Here is a 21,659-nt window from a genome sequence, read left to right as displayed (position 1 = left end):
TACAGAATAACTGGTGTAAAAAAACCTTGTCTACAGATCACAGATATACATCAAACTTACACAGTCGTAAAGGCAGTGGACACTATTGGTAATTACTCAAATTTAATTACTGAATTTGATTTTGAGACCTCAGAACTAGATTTTGAGGTCTCGAAATCAAGCATCTGAAAGCACACAACTTAGTGTGACAAGGGTGTTTTTTTTCTATCATGGTTATCTAGCAACTTCGACGCCCGATTGAGCTCAAATTTTCACAGGTTTGTTATTTATGCAAATGTTGAGTCACACCAAGTGGGAAGACTGGTCTTTGACAATTACCAATAGTGTCCAGGGTCTTTAAGCTGATACAAGTTCTCGTTTGAGTTCCAAAAGCTTCAAAAACTTCACAGTTGTGGCACTTTTGTCAGCATACACATTACACTTATTTCAGCTACTAGCAATTGATTGTAGTACACAGTTTGAACAATGTGTGTTGTAAACTTGAATTTCACAAGATATTTTGCACAATTGAGATACAATTCTAATTGGATTATTTTAAAGGTGTTTTAGAAACATTACACATTTCTTTAAAGATTGCACATTATTTGTTCAATAACAATAAAAACAGGTGCTATTTTCTGTTTCCTCTAACTATTGCCGTACAATATTTTGGGGTTTGACAAGCACCGGGTAATCCCCCCTTGTAGGCCAGCCATTTTGGTGAATGGCCATCCGTTTGGGTGTATGAGCAGCCATTTTGGTGTAGAGCTTTGAATTGGGTACAGCAGTGAAAAGAAGCATTAATACAACTCTGTCACTGTATTGAAATGACACTTTCATCCAAACAGATAATAATAATAATAATAGTAATAATAATAATAATTTGGGGGGCTAATTGTCCCTACTTGCAGCTAGAGCTGAATTAGCTAGAGCTGAATTGCGAAGGACGCGGCTACAACATGTTCGAGAAGCAGGCATGCAAGGGCGCATTCAGCTGCCAGCCACATCAGTCCATTATGACCACGGAGCAAAGCCAAGATCCAAAGTGTTTTATTTTTTCTGGAGGGAGGAAAACCAGATAGTCTGGAAAACCCTCGTGGCACAGCAGAGAACCAATGCACAACTTAACTCACATATGGCCCCGAATGGGAATCAAACCGGGGTCAACTTGGTGAGAGGCGAGCGCTTTACGCACAAGCCAACCGTGCCGCCAAAGTACAATACAAATGAGGCATGAAGTTGGAAACAATTTAACCAGGAGTAGGAGAGTAAACTACATGTATTTCAATACTATTGTGTTTGGATTAAAAATACTCATTAGAGCGCCATTCCAATGCAAACGCTCATCTATGTATAACTCTCAGTCAGGAATGGATACAATATTATTGTCTTTGTTGACACACAATGTAAGATTTATATTTCAAACAGTTTCAGTGTCAGTGAAAGAACTGATAAGGATCTCCATCCCCAGTCAGATTAACCAGCTCCCAGTTCCCGGTTCGATTGGACTCACGAATGGCATCTAAGACAGTCTGTACATAGACCGCATCTTCAAAGGTGGCTGCCAGGGCAACGGGCTCCTGCTCCCAACTCAGACGTTCCTTCTTCCTCTCGAAGGATTCCTTGAGGGCGTCGATGAGCTTCAGCATTCCCTTGAGGTACGGCAAGGGTACCTGGTTGGTGGGTATGCCCTGCTTCTGTCTCTCCGTGATGTGCTGGATGTCGGCCATCAAGAGTTGCTCTCGACTCATCCCGCTCATCTGACCGTAGAGATCCGCTTCTTTAAGAGTCAACCGTCCTTCGGAACCGACGATGAGGATCTCCTGTTTAAACTGTCCGGGAACGTGAGTGTTCAGCGTCACCGAGACGCAGACGTTGTGGCTGAGCTCCATCTGGAAGGAGCAGAAATCGTCGCTCGTGATCTGACGGATTCCGTTGATTTTGTCCGTCTGACGCACGAACGTCTTCAACATCCCTCTGACTTTGATGGCTTTCTGACCAGTGATAAAGGTGATGATATCAATGAGGTGGGAGCCGAACGTGTTCAAGACCCCGCCGCCCATGTTCTCATCACACATCCAGTTGTATTTGTCCCTTAGCAAGGACCCACAGGTGACCTTGACGTCGCACAAGAAGACTTCTCCGATCTCCTTGTCTTGGATCATTCGCTTCAGGCGTATGAACGCCGGCAAAAATCGCTGGCCGTGGTTCATGATAGACATGAGGGACGGGTAATACTGGGCGGCTGTAACCATCTTGTAAGCGTCGTGCTTGTTCAACCCTGCTGGGCGTTCACAGAGTACGTGTTTACCGATACCAAGGGCTTTAGACGCCACTTGGGCGTGAAGATGCGGGGGTGTATTGATGCAGACTAAATCAACCTCAGGGTTTAGGAGTACATTGTCGATGCGGTCTGTGTAAAATGTGATGTTGAACTGCCTGGCCAGCTCGGCAGCTTTCTCAAGAGTTGGACCCCACAGAGCGACGATCCGGATGCCAACAGCTTGGAATGTTGGGATGAGGATCCTTGCTAAGGAACCTGTCCCAACAACACCAACTCCTTCAAGCATTGTTGGATGAAGCCGCTGCTGATTGACTCTCTGAAAAGTTCCACGTCTGTTGAGCTGCTGATGAAGGAAATAAAAGTAGCCCTTTCAAATAGATCGTTTGTACAGGTTAGTACCTTGTATTCTTCCTATATGACAAATGAAATAACTGTGACTATCAATACAATTACCTGCATACTGATACTGTAGTGCCCGATAGCTTTCATTTTGCCAGCATTATTAATTAGTGAGCTATATAAGATTTATGAACTTTTTAACATTATTCAACCTTCTGATCGATTGGGGACTAGGCCTCTATAGTCCTATTGTACAATAATGCAGCCGACCATGCCTATTGCATGGTTATTGCTGGTCTTGTCAAAAAGTACCTTCGACCTCTCCCGACTCCTGTCGAACCCGCCCAGCCACCCCAATCCGAAATCTGATTTATCTTCAATATTAATCATTCTTTCTGGCTTAACTCATAACTGCTGGAGGTTCAGAGTTTTGATTTTTTCCCCAAAAATTAATCCTTCATTCATTAATCATTGCATTCAATAGTAATACACCCACACTCTCACTCACTCAGTTTCACCACTTCCGGATAACTTTCCGTATGGCGCCACCACTTTTTCACTCATTTTTACAAAAAGGGATATATCAATCAGGTAAATTAGATACTATATTATTTTATTTCGAATGAAAAAGTGGTGGCGCCATACGGAAACTTTTCCAGTACAGTCAGTATCAACCATCATAACAATTCCCAGCCCCCCCCCCACACCCCCTCCTTTCAATCACCAACCATTGCCGCCCCGACCCTGCCCAGAGCACAGCCGCAGTCAGGGTCAGAGGGCTAGCTAGACTGATTTTGTTCTGCAATTTCAACCCCTTTCAATATTTTATTTGAACAATATTTACCGTTTGTTTCTCAGTCAGTCTTTACCATGATTGCCTTGTCGTCCAAACATTAATATCACATGATTACTGGTTGCAATTGGAGCAGCAAAATAACAAATTTAATACTTTTGCCATCTCATCAGCCTACTTACTTCGCTGCTTCCTCCATGACCCTATTTATATTTCTTACTGACAGACAAAATTAATTACAGACATGCTCTTCCATTTTCCATTTTTCAACCAATCAGAAATCTTCTCATTGACAAATTCCACCAATCACTGTTGTCAGCAATCTCTATTTTTGTTAATCAACTTTTCAGCAACAGAGGGCGCTACACATTGTAAACAGTGTCTGACTTTTCTGAAAGAGCAAAACTTGGAAGAAAAGAGCGAGCGTAACGTCAACGTGTCCTACATTTATTGCAATTTGTTGACAGGTTGTTATTTTTTGGTTCTCTATTTGAGTTTTGACAATGCAATGGAAGCAGAAGAAGACAATTTGACCCGACAGGTAAAGTAGTATCATGGCACAGAAGTAACACGCCTGAAAAAATATTAACTAAACTATTCTATTCAGTATTCTATTTCTATTGTAAATAACCAAATTTGTATAAATCATGTATTGCATTTGTTTGCACCACCCCAAAATATTTAGACTCCCATTCAGATTTCCCGATTATCCCTCCATTCTATGTCAGAATCTCAGAATCTGTAACTGAGCATAACCGTTTGTTGGCATCATTATTCGGGCCTAATAAGTACATACTTCATTGACATATTCTACTCTATTAATCTAAAATTAAATCAATCAATAAAAATCAAGTGGGGATCCGATAATTACTACTAACTAGTATAGAAGTACCCGGTAGTGAAAGTGCTGGAGGAATTATTAGATAACTTTCCGTATGGCGCCACCACTTTTCCCCTCATTTTTACAAAAAGCGATATCTCTTTGAGGTAAATTAGATACTATATTATTTCATATCGAATGGAAAAGTGGTGGCGCCATACAGAAACTTTTCTGAATTATTTATTTTTGGCTAAAAAGGAAAGAAAATTATGTTTGACTGCCACTTTATTTACTTTTTGTTATAAAAAAGTGGCTTCTCAACTTTGGGGATTTTGTTTAGTTTTGGAACAAAAACAGTCACTTAATCCTATGCTTATTCACTGTTTGAATGAAGTAACCAAACTAGAAACTATAAGCTCTCCTTGAGCCTTAGGCCCTACCACGTATGTAAATATCATTTACGATTTGTTTAAAAAAAATCTTTTTTTTGCTGTTTATTTCAAGGCAGATGAGATTGAAGCATTGACGGCCATTTACGGAGATGAATGGTGCGTGGTTGATGAATCTAATCGCATTTACTGTATAGCTGTCTCCAACCAAGAAGAAAAACAACTTAATCTCAAGATATGTCTACAGGTAAGTTGGCCAACCTTGTTGGGCCGTTATGGCTCTCTTTTAACATTGTTCATGTTGTTCTTATCGCGATTATGATAAGACTGATGATGGTGTTAAAAGAGAACCATTACTATACACCCCAACAAGGTGGGCCACAAGTCACAAGTAAGTATAATAAACAATCATTCAAAGGTGAAAGTAACATGGTGAACAAATGAAAGTTAAAAGTGTAAAACGTGTTGAGGAAATTTAAAAGATGTTAAATCTGCAACGAGGATAGAGAATTTTCATTTCGGTTTTACATAATGTTCATGTGCACTGATGTGTTAAGCCCGGTTCATACTTCCTGCGAATGCGAATGCGAAGCGAGTCTTGACGTCACAAATTCGCAACGAACAATTCGCAGCAGTTGAACTCTGCTCTACTCCCTTGCCGCCAATAATCGCTGCGAAAGGAGGGTGTGACGTCAAATTCAAATTCGCTTTGCATGCACATTCGCAGGAAGTATATACCGGTGTGGCGGTTTCAACTTTCCGCCGTGTTCAGTTTTCCGAATGACCAAATACGGTAACATTACGTCATGCGATGCCTGCGCACAGAAAGCAAAAGTAGTCAATTTTTAGTGCTGTATTGAGTCATCCGTGTTACTCTCCGGTAGCTGTCATGGCGGCGTCCACGAGTACAACGAGCGGCGAACGCGTGGATCGTATGAGAGAATTTGGTGTGGCACAAGCAGTGTGACCTGCTTACAGCTGTACGCATGAATACGTGTAAAGATGGGGCAAGAGAATGTGACTAAACAGAAAAGAATCAGAATAATAAACAATTTGGGGTCACTGAGAGAACTACAGTACTCGCCAGGGTACTTGCGGCTGTATTTTCATCTGGCTACGTCACCCGGAAAACTGAACACGCCGGAAAGCTTAAACCGTTCCAACAACGTGGTGAAATGTCCGGCTACGTCACCCGGAAAACTGAACACGTCGGAAGACTGAAACCGCCACACCGGGCTTTAGTTAGCACTGTGTACAATGTACTCTGTACTTTCCCAAGTTCTGTGGAAAAAAATATGCCCATGATTTTTTTTTCAAAGAGCACAGGTAAGTACTGAGTATATTATAGTTCTTACATGCATCGGTAAAACCAGAATGAATTTATTGTTGAGGATAGTTCTGTGGAACTCAAGTGCCGGCACTAAATGTCCCCTCTCATCCATCGCAATTGAAAACTTAATCAAAAGATGAACCTAAACTTTTGTAACTTTATAAAAAACACCAGTCATGCTTGTGTACGAATCCTGGACAAAACAGTTTGCCAACTACTCAAAGTGACTGGACCCTAACAATGCTTTTTAACAATGGCCAGATAATGTCTAAAATGTTAAGAAAGCATTGTTGGCTCCAGTTACTCAGACTAGTTCTGAACAATGAGATTGATAATTTTTGGAAGAACCTAAATCAGGAACAAAATTGAAGCATTTTCAGCAGTGGGAGTGAGTTAATAAATTACCAGAGTTGTAAAACCAGCTCCTTTGTTACAGTTGGTTTCGTTCCTCAGAAACCTCTCGAACTGATTCAATATAAAACAATTTTGTTTTGTTTTGTTTTTTGGCTCTTTCTTTGCAGGTTTTACTTCCATCAGAATATCCAAGTACTTCACCTCCCGAATATCAAATTAAGTAAGTGGATTGCAATTAAAAACTAAACGGTTAAATCAAACTATGTACCATTTTCAAGGTATTTGGGCAACCAATCGAAACCATTTGAAGCTGCATGGTTGTGTATGGTGCACCGCACACAACTTGTGTGTAATGTGAAGATGTATTCACTGCATCATACCATAATTGCAGACTTACCCAGTTTGTTATTCAAAACCACAAGGGGATAATATTAAAGGGTCAGACAGTAAGAGGGCTAACTGTGTACTGTGAAGATGTATTCAACACATTAAGCCTTTATCACAATTGCAGGCTGGTATCATTCTTAAATCTTCATTTGCAAACTGAATACAGAATATGCTTGTGTTCAGAGTGTGGAGTGGATTCCCGATCACGACACGTGTGTCCTCGAGCAAGACACTTGACTGTCACTGCTTCTCTTACTATGTTTCTTTTTATATGATTTGTTTTGACAGTGCTCCCTGGTTAAAGGATGCAGAGAGGCAGGAAGTGAACCATGGTCTAGAACAAGTATGCAGGTAAACCATAAAACCATTGTTGAAAATAGTATGAGTTACTTTTAATTGTCACTATTGGTAATTATTCAAAATAATTATTAGCATAAAAGCTTTCTCGGTGACGAATAATGGGGAGAGGTTGATGGTATAAAACATTGTGAGAAAAGGCTACCTCTGAAGTGCTATATTTTTCCAGAAAGAAGTAGTTTCCACGAATTTGATTTTGAGACCTCAAACAATTTAGGACTTGACGTCTCGAAATCAACCATCTTAACGCACACATCGTCGTGTGACAAGGGTGTTTTTTTCTTTCATTATTATCTCGCAAGTTCGATGACCGATTGAGCTCAAATTTTCACAGGTTTGTTATTTTACGCATATGCTGAGATACACCAACCGTGAAGGCTAGTCTTTGACAACTACCAATAGTGTCCACTGCCTTTAATTCCCAAGATTAATAATGATTTACCTGGTAAGTATGCCACCACCTAGCATAAAAGACACTGGACACACATCGGTAATTGTCATAGACCAGTCTTCTCACTTGGTGTATCTCAACATATGCATAAAATAACAAACCTGTGAAAATTTGAGCTCAATCGGTCGTCGAAGTTGCGAGATAATAATGAAAGAAAAAAACACCCTTGTCCCACCATGGTCACAGGAAGTTGTGTGCGTTCAGATGCTTGATGTCGAGACCTCAAATTCTAAATTTGAGGTCTCGAAACCAAATTCATGGAAAATTACTTCTTTCTCAAAAAACTACGTCACTTCAGAGGGAGCCGTTTCTCACAATGTTTTATACTATCAACCGCTCCCCATTACTCGTAATCAAGAAAGGTTATATGAATAGTTATCTTGAGTAATTACCAATAGTGTCACCTGCCTATAACCCAAAAAACAATCTTACTGCGTGAAACCAAAGATGTGCTTCTAATAGTAAACAGTTGTGTTTATCCCAATCTAGAGTGAGGACCTTCTTTTGTAGCTCTGACGCAAAGAGTTGATAATCTTTCATTCTTTATATATTTGGTTTGCGGTGACACCATGTGTGTATCTACTTGCCAGCTAGAGTTTGTTCTTAGAGAACTGTCTTGCATTTATTCTACTGCCGTGGATTAGATAACAGGGGGTTCGGGAGACTTCTCAGTTCTGAAAAGAACTGTCCATCTTTTAACTATTACCAGGGCGGATGGTATAGAAAATACACTTGGACTACTACTTTAGCTTATAGGATTGTAATTAACTGTACTGCCGCTGTGTCAGTTCTGAATTGGTCTCACCGTTTCGACTAGCTTGCTCTAGTCTCCTGACGATTAAGTAAGAGGTGTAGTGAAGCATTGCATGGTGTGGAAAATCATATAAGAATTAACTATAAGTAGTAAACTTTATTTTTATTATTATCAAACTTGTGGGTACAATCGTGTGTAAAATCTTTTTTTGAGGAGTGTTCACTCTGAAAAGAGCAACCACGTATTCCAAAAGTTTATAGTTAATTCTTATCTCGTTCTTGATATGTTTTTTTTTTTTTTGACAGTGACAATTCTGGTGAGAGTGTGCTGTACTTACTGGTTGAATGTCTCAGGGAGCATCTTGTACATAGAACTCATAAGGCACAACATGCTCCACCGGGTAAGCCCTGTTTTTGGTTGGGGATTGGAAAATGGTGGGTTAGACCATTCCTGTAACTTTCTCAACTCCCTGAGAGCGTTCTTGACGCTAAGTTGCTTAAATTAGCACCAGGGTGAATCAAACGCAGAACTGTCGTAGCCTTATCAGGTTCCCATTTATGCTCCTTTGTTAAAGGATTCGGGGTACTTTTTCAAAATGTCCACAGATTTACATTAAACTTACAGGGTTTGAATAATGATAGTGGAAAGCTTCCCTTCAAATATTACTAATGTTGTATAGTTTTTGAAAAATGAGAAAAACAAGTCACAAATTTTTTTTAAATTTTGTTTTACTCATTTCTCCAAAACTACAGCACCTCAGTAAGTAATATTTCAAGGGGAAGCTTTCTACTATTGTTATCTTCAAACTGTGTAAAGTTCTGTGTAAATCTGTGGACGTTGTGTTTTGTGTTAGGAAAAAGTACATAGACCCTTTAAGGGAAGCAATTATTTAAATTAAGTGCTTTGTTCCAGGACACAAGTGCCATGGCCGGGAATCGCACCCACATACTTCGATAATTCAATGATAATTTAATGATAAGAAGCCGAGTCCTATGCAGTAGACCACTCGGCCACATCACACAACAAGGATAAGAGCGGGCCACTTGGAGATTTTCTAATGGAAGTGTACTTTGCATAATGGAAATGTCCGTGCCCTCTCAAAAACGAAATTTCAGGTCTACACAAAAGTAGCCGAGCGGATAAGAGCACCGAATTCAAGCTCTGATGCTTCTGTTCAGCAGAGTGTGGGTTTGAATCCCGGTCGTGACACTTGTGTCCCTGAGCAAGACACTTAACTATAATTGCTTCTCTCCACCCAGGGGTAAATGGGTACCTGTGAGGGCAGAGATGGTTCTTGTGATTGATTTAGCCGAGTAGTGCATATTAATGTTGCACAGGCTGCATACTCCCCACCAGGGAGCTGAGATGGTTTAAGGAGTGAATTAAGGCCCAGTGACCAGGGGTAATAATGTGAAGCGCTTTGGGACGTCCTCCGGGTGTGAAAAGCGCTATATAAAAACGGGTTATTATTATTATTTATTATTAGTGTTTCAAATTCAAAGTCGGACCATTACAAGGGTTTTCCAGACTATCCGGTTTTCCTCCCTTGGGAAAAATCAAACACTTTCAGTCTTGGCTGTGCTTTGTGGTCATAATGGGTTGATGTGGCTGGCAGCTGAAGGCGCCCTTGCATGTCTGCTTCTCGAACACGTTGTAGCCGCGTCCTTCGCAATTCAGCTCTAGCTTCGAGTAAGGATGATTAGCCCCCCAAATTATTATGACAAAATTGGTAAAAAAAGGCACGATCGATAGAGCTCCTTTTTTTTTCTTTTTAGAAGATGCATTTGAGGATGAGGAATCATTGATTTCATCTGAGGTAGAATCAAACGTTATCTTCTCCTCAAGTGCCGATGTCTTGGATTGTGAGATACCTCCAATCCTACACGGAGAACCCATCTCCGATAGAAGGAGTACGTTCCAAGCCCATCTGGCTGCTCCAATCAGCACAGTACAACAAGTAAGTGAGAGGTCATCAGAGGTCATGGTAGTACAGAGAATGGTATATTATAGGATAATTATCTTCTTTATAGATACTATCTTCTTTATAAGGCAGTGGACACTACTGGTAATTACTCAAAATAATTATTATCATAAAATCTAACTTGGTAACGAGTAATGGGGAGAGGTTGATAGTATAAAACATTTTGAGAAGCGGCTCCCTCTGTAGTAATGTAGTTTTCAAGAAAGAAGTAATTTTCCATGAATTTGATTTCGAGACCTCAGATTTAGAATTTGAGGTCTCAAAATCAAGCATCTGAAAGCACACAACTCCGTGTGACAAGGGTGTTTTTTCTTTCATTATTATCTCGCAACTTCGACGACCAATTGAGCTCAAATTTTCACAGGTTTGATATTTTATGTATATGTTGAGATACAGCAAGTGGGAAGACTGGTCTTTGACAATTACCAATAGTGTTATTGAAATACTGAACAAATTGTTCTTGCAGGTTGCACAGGTTCGAAGGAAACTCTTAGAAAACAGAAAGATCGCCAACGCTTGCCATAACATTCAGGCATACAGGTGAGATGGATTGTGAGAAATGTTTTTTAATTTGTTTTCACACTTTGGTTAAAAAGAAGGTTCAGTCAAAATCTTTTTTTACTAATTCCCCCCAGTTGAATTTGATAATATTGTTCTCAAATTCAACTGGGGGGAATTAGTAAAAAAAGATTTTCAAACGGTTTTCTGTTTTACTTATATCAATAGTCCAAGCTTGATTTACCTATTCAGTGAGATACAGGTGTTTAGAAAAAATGTTTGATAAAAACATTATGAACTAAAAGGTTTTTTATGAAGTTTGGAGCTACTCTAGCCCTAATGTTAGGCTGTCTCCCTACATGTATTTTGTCAATATATTTGTGGGGGTGCCAGGTCTGTATATCTTGACAAATAGGAAGACCACCAACTTTTTGACTTGATAGCTCAGTTGGTGGAGCGTCGACACATTAATCTGAAAGTCACAGGTTTAATATCCAATCAGTACATTTTTTCTTTGTTTAACGCAAAATTATTATTTGGTTTCAAGTAATAAACTGCAATGGAAACTGACGGGGTAAGTTTTAATTAGTGAGGTTCTGAACAAAGAAAAAATAGACCGGAGTAGGACTTGAACCACTGACCTCTGGATTATCGTAACTGCGCTAAATTTTTCTGTGTTTTGATGTGTTTCTTAGGATATATTGTGAGGATCGAGGAATCTTTCTACAAGATTGTGACAATGATGGAGAAGCAGCAGCCGGCCCAAGATTACTTCATCTTATGGAGGTAATTAAGTAATAAGTTCCCAAAAGAGGAATACACTCATAAACCACAAGGATCCCCATATCCTCCTAAGAATTATTTAGGAAGTATGTCTTGGTAGGGTACGTACCCAGAGGCCCAAATAATGGAAGGAACAGGACAATAAATCTTGGCTCATTTCAATTACCTGGTCGTTGAGTTGTTGGTGATTGCTGTGTGACCTGACAACCCTATGTTTCCACAACTGGTTAAGAAAAGACGATGTGACCTCTGACGTCACTCAAAAACCATAACATGATTCGCGCGCATACCACCGGGCAAAACCTTTGTGTTTAGGCAGCCAGCTAGAAAGTGTATGTAATCTTTTGGATCTTTTTGCGCGGCGAAACGTGAAGTATACAGTGTTTTGTCAACAGAGGGCGGTTTGAATGTAAACATAGGTCACATTATCTAAAGCATATCTCCAAATACTGTTTTTCGAACTTCGATAGTATTTTAGACAAAAAGAATTTCCCTGGACTTGTAAGAACTTGATAAGCATGAGCTTCACAGAGGCAACTCTAAATTGCTGATGTCAAAATGTTGTCAGTCCTTTTCTTTTTAAAAACTGGTGTCCTATTTATGTGGGTCGTTAACTCCATGCAATGTGTGTTATGTTTCAGATCTTGGATGTAAGGAATGTGGTGGTGATTGTGACTAGGTGGTTTGGGGGTATCATGCTAGGTCCAGATCGCTTCAAACACATCAATAATGCAGCACGTAACACACTACAAGAGCACGGATTCATACATAAGGTATATGATCTCACCTTAACCTAACTAGAAATGATAGATAAACTATGCCAGCCTGCAATATGATGTCATGTGGTGATTGCATCTACACTGTACTCAGTCAACCCTCCTACTGTCTGACCATTCAATATCATCCCCACAGTTTAGAATAATAGATACACTATGCCAGCCTGACCGATTGATTTCATCCGTATGATTTAGAATGATACACTATGCCAGCCTACAATATGGTATCTTGATTGAACGCATCTACCAAGTACACAGTCAACCCTCCTACTGTCTGACCATTCAATATCATCCCCACAGTTTAGAATGATTATACACTACTCCAGCCTGCTATATGATATCGAGTGACGAATGCATCTACCAAGTACACAGTCAACCCTCATACTGTCTGACCATTCGATTTCATCCATATGGATTAGAATGACTGATACTTAATTTAAGTGTGGATGATATTGGATGCCACCCAGTGGGAGTTTATGAGTGCTAATCACACAAAGCAAGTCTACATAAAAGCATAGTATGAGTATACATGTGGCAGTGAGGTCGTTCACACGCCGTACTAAAGTTGGTCTAAGTCCACTTAGACCGGTTCGGGTTCAACTTTTGTGCGTCTGAACGCAAATAAAGTTAGACCGGATCGGGTTTAAACCCCAAAACTTAAACCGTCCAGCGAGGTGGTCTAAGTCTAAACCAGTTCGGGTTTATCTTTTAACACTGCGTGTGGACAGAATGACATCCGGTTTTAACTCGCAACGGACGACCCATTGTGTGGTTCAATGCACACGCCCGGGACCCGGAGTGCTTGTATACGGTTTCTGTTGCCTCTGATGCCAAAAAGCACCGAGTATTTATATTACTTCCTTGCCGCTTACCGAGTTGGCGAAACCCTCTCGATCGGTGTTTGCAGTTTAACACAGGCCCACGCCCATGATTTATTAAATTCTGAAACTAAATTTTCCAAGCTTTTTTTGTTGAGTGTCCTACAATAAATTGGAACTGTTTTTCATGCGTATACTACGAGCGCAGCGAAGAAGCATACTTTGTAATGCTTCTCACATGCACTGCGCTGCCATCCCATAGTGATCACTCTTTGATATCCCATAGTTATCCATCACCGATCCCGTGGATGTGCCTTTCTATTGCCGTCACCGTTACTAGCGTGCTGTACTTTCAATCTAGGAGAATGAACTGCAGTGGGTGCGAGGCTGTGTGTAGGGGAAATTCCCTACGCCAGCAATATCACCACGTTGTTGGGAAGTTGGGAAAATACTGCAAAGTACATGTATTTACGTAACTTGCACGTGTGAATGTGTTTATGAACGAATCGGAATAAAAATCGCGGCACCAACTTTTGAGAGATCGCAACTTAATATCCAATAATATGTCCTGATGATCATCCAGGGCATGGGGCACTCAGTATATCGGCATGCTCGGTGCGTGAATCTGATGAATAAAACCGGATGTTAGAGCAACGGGGTCGCGTCTACTTTGACCTCTTAAAACCGAAGATAAACCGGATCGGGTTTAACTCTGTGCTGTCTGAACGCAAGGGTTTTTTACTTTTACGACCACCCCCCGCTGCTCGTAAAAGTTAAACCGGTTCGGGTCTAAAAAGTTAGTACGCTGTCTGAACATACCCAGTGTCATAACCGAGCGGTTAAGAGCACCGGATTTAAGCACTGGTGTTTGATCAGCAGGGTGTGGGTTCGGATCCCAGTCGTGACACTTGCTACATAAAATTGGGGAGGTGGTGCTTTCTGCTCTACCGGCTAGGCTTCCAATTGAAGATACCCAAGCCTACATTCGTATGGACTGTGAAAGGGGTAACCCTGTTTCAGCCCTAAGAGTAGGTGGCAATGGCCTCTGGAAACAAATAATTGTAGCCCACACCTTGAAGTGGCCTTCAGGCCTTGTGTGTCAGGCGACTTGCATAACAAAAATTAAATTAAAAACAAGTCATGGCCATTGTGTAGTTTCTGGCCTGGACTTTTCTTTCTCAGCCCCCTTCTGATTGGTTGGACCGACAGTTTTCAGTCACAAAAAACTGACCAATAAGAATTAATTACAACATGATTTGCATACCAAAACATTACAGTCTAAATCTAGATAGAAGATGAATTAATGACCTTTTAAAAATGTCTTTTAAAACGAATGGGAAGAAAGCCCAAGATATGGTTAGTGAATTTCACATACTGGTAATTTTGAATATAAAAAATGTGTATGTATCTACACAGCCTTTTAAATAAATGGTGTTGTGATGTATCTGCAGGGTTAACGTTATTATAAATTTAAAGTCAACTGAGCTCAAAACTATTTTAATGCAACACTTAAAAATCCATTGCGGAAATTGTCATTTTATTTTAATTTTGTGAAACGATAACTCGACCTCAATTCACGGAAATTGCCTACTAGGGAGATGGGTTGAACCTAATTAAAATCAAGCCTTGTTCCCAGTGGTGTATGATCGTGCCGTACTATTTTATCCCATGCCTTACTTGATCATAATGCCAGGCGCTTGGTTTTTTTTTTCGAGTTTGGCTCTGAGTTTGGTAGCTCCTTTTCCTTGGAATCAAAGAAAAGACGGCTACAAGCATTTATAAAATGCAACTTACTCTGGCAAAACCTTCAATTTTGACTCGATTCCAAAAGTGAGATTTTTGGTAGCCCACACCTTGAAGTGGCCTTCAGGCCTTGTGTGTCAGGCGACTTGCATATAAAAAATAAAAAAAGTAAAAAAATAAAAACATGTATGTCGTAAATTCCAACTCTCACATTTTTTTTTCAGGATGAGCACGGGCCAAAGAGTAAGAAAGGAAAACACAAATCAAAATGACAGACTAAATCCAGATATAAAATCGACGACTCAAGAAACGCAGTGCCTCGATTGTTGCTACAGCTCAGTGAAGGGAAAGGTCAGCAGTCTAACTGAACCCTCTGATGGTCCAATGGATTGCAGGCCAACAAGAACTTTCTATTGCGCCTAGAGTGGCCTTACTTTTGAAAGGCTCCATTAGTAATGAAGAGGACATCCCATTTTGTGAAAAAAAGAAAAGAAAAAAAAGAGACGTTCCAATGTCACTATTTGTTTTTGTAATGAGCATGTTTCATTCATCAATGAGGTCATCTGAAACTGTTGATACCTGAACTATAAATGAAAAGGTGATTGATTCTGCCAAAATTCTGCCAAAATATTGATAAGTTCTTCAAATATGGATGATGTAATTTTTTGTATTTTTATGAAAATGCCTTGGTAAATTATTCAATGATGAGAGAAGAAGACGCTAGATAAAAAGAGAATTTTAGTAAGATTATATGAATTTAACTTTGATTTGTTTGGGTTTCAACAAAGAAAAATTTACTAGAGCAAGATTTGAAACTATGACCTCGGGAAGGTGTCGACGCCCTACCAACTGGGCTATCCTTAGTTGGCCCATGGAGGAAGGAAGAGAAGGAGCTTGAACGACCCGCAAAACCGCAGAGTAACAAAAGAATACTCTGACAATGCCCGTCTGGCCAGTGGAAAAAGATAGGAGACCTCCAGCTGGACGGCCGATTAACGAGTGGGATTAAATCTCTTTGTACAGAACGTGTGGTACCGCCAGTCTGCGCTCTTGCCTGCGTGTAAAGTTGAATCATTGGAGACAAGAATTGTGAATATACACCTTTCATTTACCGTTTGTGGTGTTTCACGGAAACATCATGGCATATTTTTACTTTTTTGTGACTTTCCGTCCACTAGCGGTCGTTCAAAATTTGGGTATTAGCACACGAGGGTGGTTGGTATTCAATTGTGTTTTTCGATTTGGTGAGCACAAGCGTACACAATTTTTATCAGGTCTCAAAAAAGTAGTTTTTTCTGTATTATATCCATACGACATACGACACCATAGTTGAGTGAAGAACCAAGTGCGCATGCGCAAACTCACATATGCCAGGTCGCCCATTGTCTGTTTAAGGTATGTGGGTGATTACGAGGTGTCGTTAAACGACCGCGGTACCACGGGTTCGACTTTTGAAGTCCCTTCGTTCGAGCTCCTTCTCTTCCTTCCTCCATGGTTGGCCCTACATGATGGTGGTCTTTCTATTTTGTCAATATCTCTGTTCCAGGGTGCCAGTCAGAACCCACACAACCGTTAGCTGCCGTGAAGCCAGGGATCACACCAAGGTTTTTTTTATGGATATAGAATTGTTTTTGTTCAACCCCAAATCATTTAAAATTTACCTAGTCAGTTTCCCTTGTGGTTTACAATTAGAATTTAACTTCGCTCACACTTCGAGCGGATTCAATTGGGGAGTAAAAAGGGGTGTCTAAACTTCAAATTTTGCATACAGAGTTCTAAAAGATGAGTAAGTATTCTTGTGTTGTTTGGTCAAAGTGAATTGACTCAACTGTTTTATCATTGCTAACAAATTTGTAAATTATTTTTATCAACAAATAAAATGAAATTTGTTAAGAAATAAATGAGAACTTTAATACTTTTAAAAACCCTGTAACTTTCATTTGTTAATGGCAGTGGACACTATTGGTAATATTACTCGAAATAATTATTAGCAAACCTTACTTTGTAACTAGTAATGGGGAGAGTTTGATATAGTATAACACATTGTGAGAAATGGTTTGGTTCCCTCTGATTTATATTTTGAGGTCTCGACATCTAGCATCTGAGAGTGCACACAATTTTGTGTGACGGGTGTTTTTTCTTTCATTATTATCTTGCAACTTCGACGACCAATTGAGCTCGAATTTTCACAGGTTTGTTATGTTATGCATATGAATGTTGAGATACACCGAGTGAGAAGACTGGTCTTTGACAATTGCCAATAGTGTCCAATGTCTTTAAGACCACAATGTTTATTTGAGGTAAATGATTTATTCTCTTTGAGTGTCTCAGGGTCTCAAATTTGGGGGAAAATCCACAAGACAACAGGACGTATGGAAAACTGCACTGGTGTGTGGGGGTGTTTTAATAAGCTCACCAAAATGTGGAAATCAAACCTTCCTAGAAGGCTCAAGGAGCGCCTCTTCCTTGCAACAGTAGAGTTTGTGCTGTTGTACGGCTTTGAGGCATGGACTCTTACTCCAAAACTGGAAAAGCAGACAAATGGGTGCTACACAAGGCTAGTAAGAAAAGCTCTTAACATCCACTGGAGTCAACATATGAACGACAAAGTCCTATATGGGGACCTATCTAAACTCTCAGCAAAAAACAGACAGAGAAGGATGTGTTTTGCTGGCCACTGCTACAGAAGCAAAGACGAACGAGTGTCCATTATTGTTCTGTGGACCCCTATAGGCATTGGAGGAGGAAACCTGGTAGATCGGCTTGAACTTACGCGATATTCTTAAAATGGATACACGACTTGAATCAGCAGATTTCAAGTCAGCAATGGGGGACAGAAAGGCTTGGGGAACCATCGTGATTCGAGGACATCACTCGACTTAAGCAAGCAGGGGTGTTTTGGGAAGAATAACTGGCAAGGCCTTGGGACTTCCTATGTCATATTGAGCAGAGGATTAGGGTTCAAGAGTAAATGGATACGTTTCCCTGTACTGTAAAAAATACTTAAGTGTAATTATTTATAGTATTTTTGAATATGCATTGGACAACGCAAATATGTAAACCAGTGAACAACAGTACTCTATCAAATAAATTAGTGCATAACTTCATTCGATTGTGGCATGCATTGCATTACATAATTTATTTCTCCATGTGACTTAAAATGAAATTAATTGAGGAAAATGATAGGAACCAAAAACAAAAAACAGAAAAAAAACAATCTGTAAGGAAATTATTATCAATAATATTGTCATTATTCACTACAGGCTCCACAATTTGCATTATAATTTTTGAAATGGGTTTACGGGCTTATAGCCAAATCCCCACGGGGTTATTAAACATGTATACATCTACTTCTAATTTTTAAGTTGTCACTAAATTCAGCTACAAAGACTTGTTTTACATGTACAGGTATTATTTTATATATACAATGGAACAATTTATAACAAGCATATCAACATCTATAACAGCATTCCGTGGTTAATATTCAAACCCCACAGACTACCAACCGTCTCACATTTTCAGGAAAAAAAACACCCCAAAATAAAACAAAAAACAGTCATTCTCGACCCCGCATTCCATTGTACAATGATTAAGACAATTGCAAAATTCTTCATCTGCACGTCGACAAAATAATCCCTTTAGATTTCCACTGAAAAAGCAGATTCTGTATTCCTAAAATACTATTTGATTTTCATAAATTGCACATTTGACTCTGATCTATTATTTAGAAGCGAGCGTCTACTAATAAAGAAGAAAGAAACTAAGATCAAAAAATCAAAATTAAAGTTGTACCAAAAAATAATTAGACACGACAATTTCAAAACAATCGCTTCAGTGCCATTAAGGCTAGGGCCCAATTGCATAGAGTCGCCTAAGCAGAAAACTGCTTAAAAATACCCTGCTTAGCAACAATGAGCAGGATACCATTCACAAATTCTATATAACATGGTATCTTGGCTGGTAACCTTATTCTTGTTTTTGTGCTTAAAGGCAGTGGACACTATTGGTAATTACTCAAAATAATTATTAGCATAAAAACCTTTCTTGGTGACGAGTAATGGGGAGATGTTGATGGTATAAAATATTGTGAGAAACAGCTCCCTCTGAAGTGCCATAGTTTTCGAGAAAGAAGTAATTTTTCATGAATTTGATTTCGAGACCTCAAGTTTAGAGCTTGAGGTCTCGCAATCGACCATCTAAACGCACACAACTTTGTGTGACAAGGGTGTTTTTTTCTTTCATTATTATCTCGCAAGTTCAATGACCGATTGAGCTCAAATTTTCACAGGTTTGTAATTTTATGCATATGTTGAGATACACCAACTGTGAAGGCTAGTCATTGACAATTACCAATAGTGTCCACTGCCTTTAAGCAGCTCTATGAAATTGGGCCCATGTCACACAAGGACATTTCCAAGAAACAAGTTCCACTAAAAAAAAATTCAATTCACGTTGGAATGTTCCCGTTATGATTCCTCGGATCGTAAGACATTGTTTGTAAAGTCACTCATGTGCTACCAAGCGGTCCTTCAGCTTGCTCTGAAGTTGGTTGCCTGTAAAAGTTGCCTCGTGCGTGAGAAGGCCCCCCGACACTTCAAATTTCCATAGAATCTATTTCAGACATTACTTTGTCAAAAACCCACAACTTTTCACCAATAACTATCATGAGCAAAAGCCACGAAAGGTCAACAATTGAGTAATTTTCTCTAGACCGGAATATAACCATTCTGATACGCGGTTGCGAAAAAAACTTTTCACGATAGATACCAAAAATCTCACTTTTGGAATCGAGTCAAAATTGAAGGTTTTGCCAGAGTAAGTTGCATTTTATAAATGCTTGTAGCCGTCTTTTCTTTGATTCCAAGGAAAAGGAGCTACCAAACTCAGAGCCAAACTCGAAAAAAAAAAAAACAAGCGCCTGGCATTATGATCAAGTAAGGCATGGGATAAAGTAGTACGGCACGATCATACACCACTGGGAACAAGGCTTGATTTTAATTAGTTTCAACCCATCTCCCTAGTCGGCAATTTCCGTGAATTGAGGTCGAGTTATCGTTTCACAAAATTAAAATAAAATGACAATTTCCGCAATGGATTTTTAAGTGTTGCATTAAAATAGTTTTGAGCTCAGTTGACTTTAAATTTATAATAACGTTAACCCTGTAGATACATCACAACACCATTTATTTAAAAGGCTGTGAAGATACATACACATTTTTTATATTCAAAATTACCAGTATGCGAAATTCACTAACCATATCTTGGGCTTTCTTCCCATTCGTTTTAAAAGACATTTTTAAAAGGTCATTAATTCGTCTTCTATCTAGATTTAGACTATAATGTTTTGGTATGCAAATCATGTTGTAATTAATTCTTATTGGTCAGTTTTTTGTGACTGAAAACTGTCGGTCCAGGGGGCTGAGAAAGAAAAGTCCAGGCCAGAAACTACACAATGGCCATGACTTGTTTTTAATTTAATTTTTGTTATGCAAGTCGCCTGACACACAAGGCCTGAAGGACACTTCAAGGTGTGGGCTACAATTATTTTTGTCCAGAGGCCGTTGCCACCTACTCCTAGGGCTGAAACAGGGTTACCCCTTTCACAGTCTATACGAATGTAGGCTTGGGTATCATCAATCCGAAGCCTGGCTGGTAGAGAAGAAAGCACTACCTCCCTTAGAAGTGCCCTTTGCAAAATGAAAATGGCCTTGCCCTTTCAGAGATGAAATTCCAGGTCTGCAGTCCTCTTTAAATTCTGTTCCAGATTCTACAATCCATTTCGTTTTACTACAATACATCTTCTCGAAATGTTATTATTTTGTTTACCTTTGGTATTGCCTACTCCGTTAACCTGTACTGTACAAGCACGCAAATATTCCACATCTAGAGTCACAATCAAAAAATAATAATTATATTCAAAATACAAAGCAAAAGAAAATAAAAACACAAAGGATGGCAAACAAATGGCAAATCTTGTTTTAAAAGACTTTTGAGTAGGAAGGGCAGGGGGTAGGTCTGGAGACAATAGCATTGCATTGAACAATAGGCTTTGCTTTTTTTTGCTGATCCTTTCCAATTATTTCCCTCCAACTTTTTTTTAATTATTTTTCTTTTACTTTTTTTTTTGGGGGGGGGGGGTTGTGCCATTTAAGACAGACTGGGATGAGAAATCGGCAATAGTCTATGCAATCTTTAAATTGGTTAAACAACATAATATCCAGCTTCATTTTTAAAGATGCTATGGCCCCAAACATTAAAAAATAAATTTTTTTGAGTATCACCCGCTGTAATGAAAACAAGTTTAACTTTTACTTTTAATGGTCAGGAACCATGACTAAAATGTAAAACGTTTCTTATAAAACACATAAGAATTGGTCACGTGATATATTGTCGGGATTCTGACAAAAATTTTGAGCACTTTATTTCACTGCTACTAATAATTGGCGGACTTTTTCAAAAACGACCCCACTCAAAATACCTATTGAATTTCAAATCAAAATTTGGGAGGCAAATCAGCCAAAAATCTGACATAGCATCTTTAAGGAATATTGGGGTTAGGCAAAACCAAAAATCTAATTTAAAAAAAATGCATCCGTTTGAAACATAACCCAGTACCAATTATTTTAAGTATATAAGTGGAAATTCGAACAAATCATAAAATTATTTACTACCAAACAAAAATGCAATTTGTATGATTACTTTAAATAGTTTAAATGTACAGTTAAATAATTTGTTCTTCTGACAAAAAAAACCCCCAAAAATTCTGACTTTAACCGGCCCTTCATTTTTGCCAAATAAAAAAAAGCTGTATCAAAATAGTGAA

The 21,659-nt window shown here is 39.2% G+C and overlaps 2 protein-coding genes across 3 annotated transcripts; one reads left to right on the top strand and one right to left on the bottom strand.

Moving 5' to 3' along the window:
• Positions 1-1,113: 1,113 nt before the first annotated feature.
• Positions 1,114-3,597, bottom strand: LOC117289330 (glucose-fructose oxidoreductase domain-containing protein 2-like). 2 transcript variants are annotated; one of them, XM_033770409.1, is made up of 2 exons: positions 3,447-3,597; positions 1,114-2,606 (listed from the first exon to the last, which is right to left on the bottom strand). In XM_033770409.1, exon 2 carries the CDS (start codon positions 2,547-2,549, stop codon positions 1,416-1,418), a length of 1,134 nt encoding a protein of 377 aa, XP_033626300.1. In that variant the 5' UTR covers positions 2,550-2,606; positions 3,447-3,597; the 3' UTR covers positions 1,114-1,415. The 2 variants fall into 2 exon arrangements, with proteins under 2 accessions (XP_033626300.1, XP_033626299.1); XM_033770408.1 differs by having other exon boundaries at positions 1,114-2,603.
• A 186-nt stretch (positions 3,598-3,783) lies between these two features.
• Positions 3,784-15,777, top strand: LOC117289331 (protein IMPACT-like). The gene is made up of 10 exons (XM_033770410.1): positions 3,784-3,936; positions 4,720-4,851; positions 6,456-6,508; positions 6,964-7,026; positions 8,543-8,637; positions 10,013-10,194; positions 10,685-10,758; positions 11,412-11,502; positions 12,141-12,272; positions 15,061-15,777. The coding sequence occupies exons 1-10, from the start codon at positions 3,904-3,906 to the stop codon at positions 15,106-15,108; spliced, it is 903 nt and encodes a 300-aa protein (XP_033626301.1). The 5' UTR covers positions 3,784-3,903; the 3' UTR covers positions 15,109-15,777.
• The last annotated feature ends 5,882 nt before the right edge of the window (positions 15,778-21,659 follow it).

Source organism: Asterias rubens, chromosome 4, assembly GCF_902459465.1.
Source record: "Asterias rubens chromosome 4, eAstRub1.3, whole genome shotgun sequence".
Taxonomy (NCBI): Eukaryota; Metazoa; Echinodermata; class Asteroidea; order Forcipulatida; family Asteriidae; genus Asterias; species Asterias rubens.
Note: the sequence above shows the minus strand (reverse complement) of the source record. Positions and strands in the feature narration are given on the sequence as shown.

What these genes read in the sequence shown, in the direction of transcription:
- LOC117289330 (XM_033770409.1), bottom strand. Translation starts at nt 2,549, where the DNA reads ATGCTTGAAGGAGTTGGTGTTGTTGGGACAGGTTCCTTAGCAAGGATC.
- LOC117289331 (XM_033770410.1), top strand. Translation starts at nt 3,904, where the DNA reads ATGGAAGCAGAAGAAGACAATTTGACCCGACAG. An exon ending in AAGACAATTTGACCCGACAG is followed by an intron (nt 3,937 to 4,719) that starts GTAAAGTAGTAT and finishes GTTTATTTCAAG; the next exon opens with GCAGATGAGATTGAAGCATT. An exon ending in GATTACTTCATCTTATGGAG is followed by an intron (nt 11,503 to 12,140) that starts GTAATTAAGTAA and finishes GTTATGTTTCAG; the next exon opens with ATCTTGGATGTAAGGAATGT.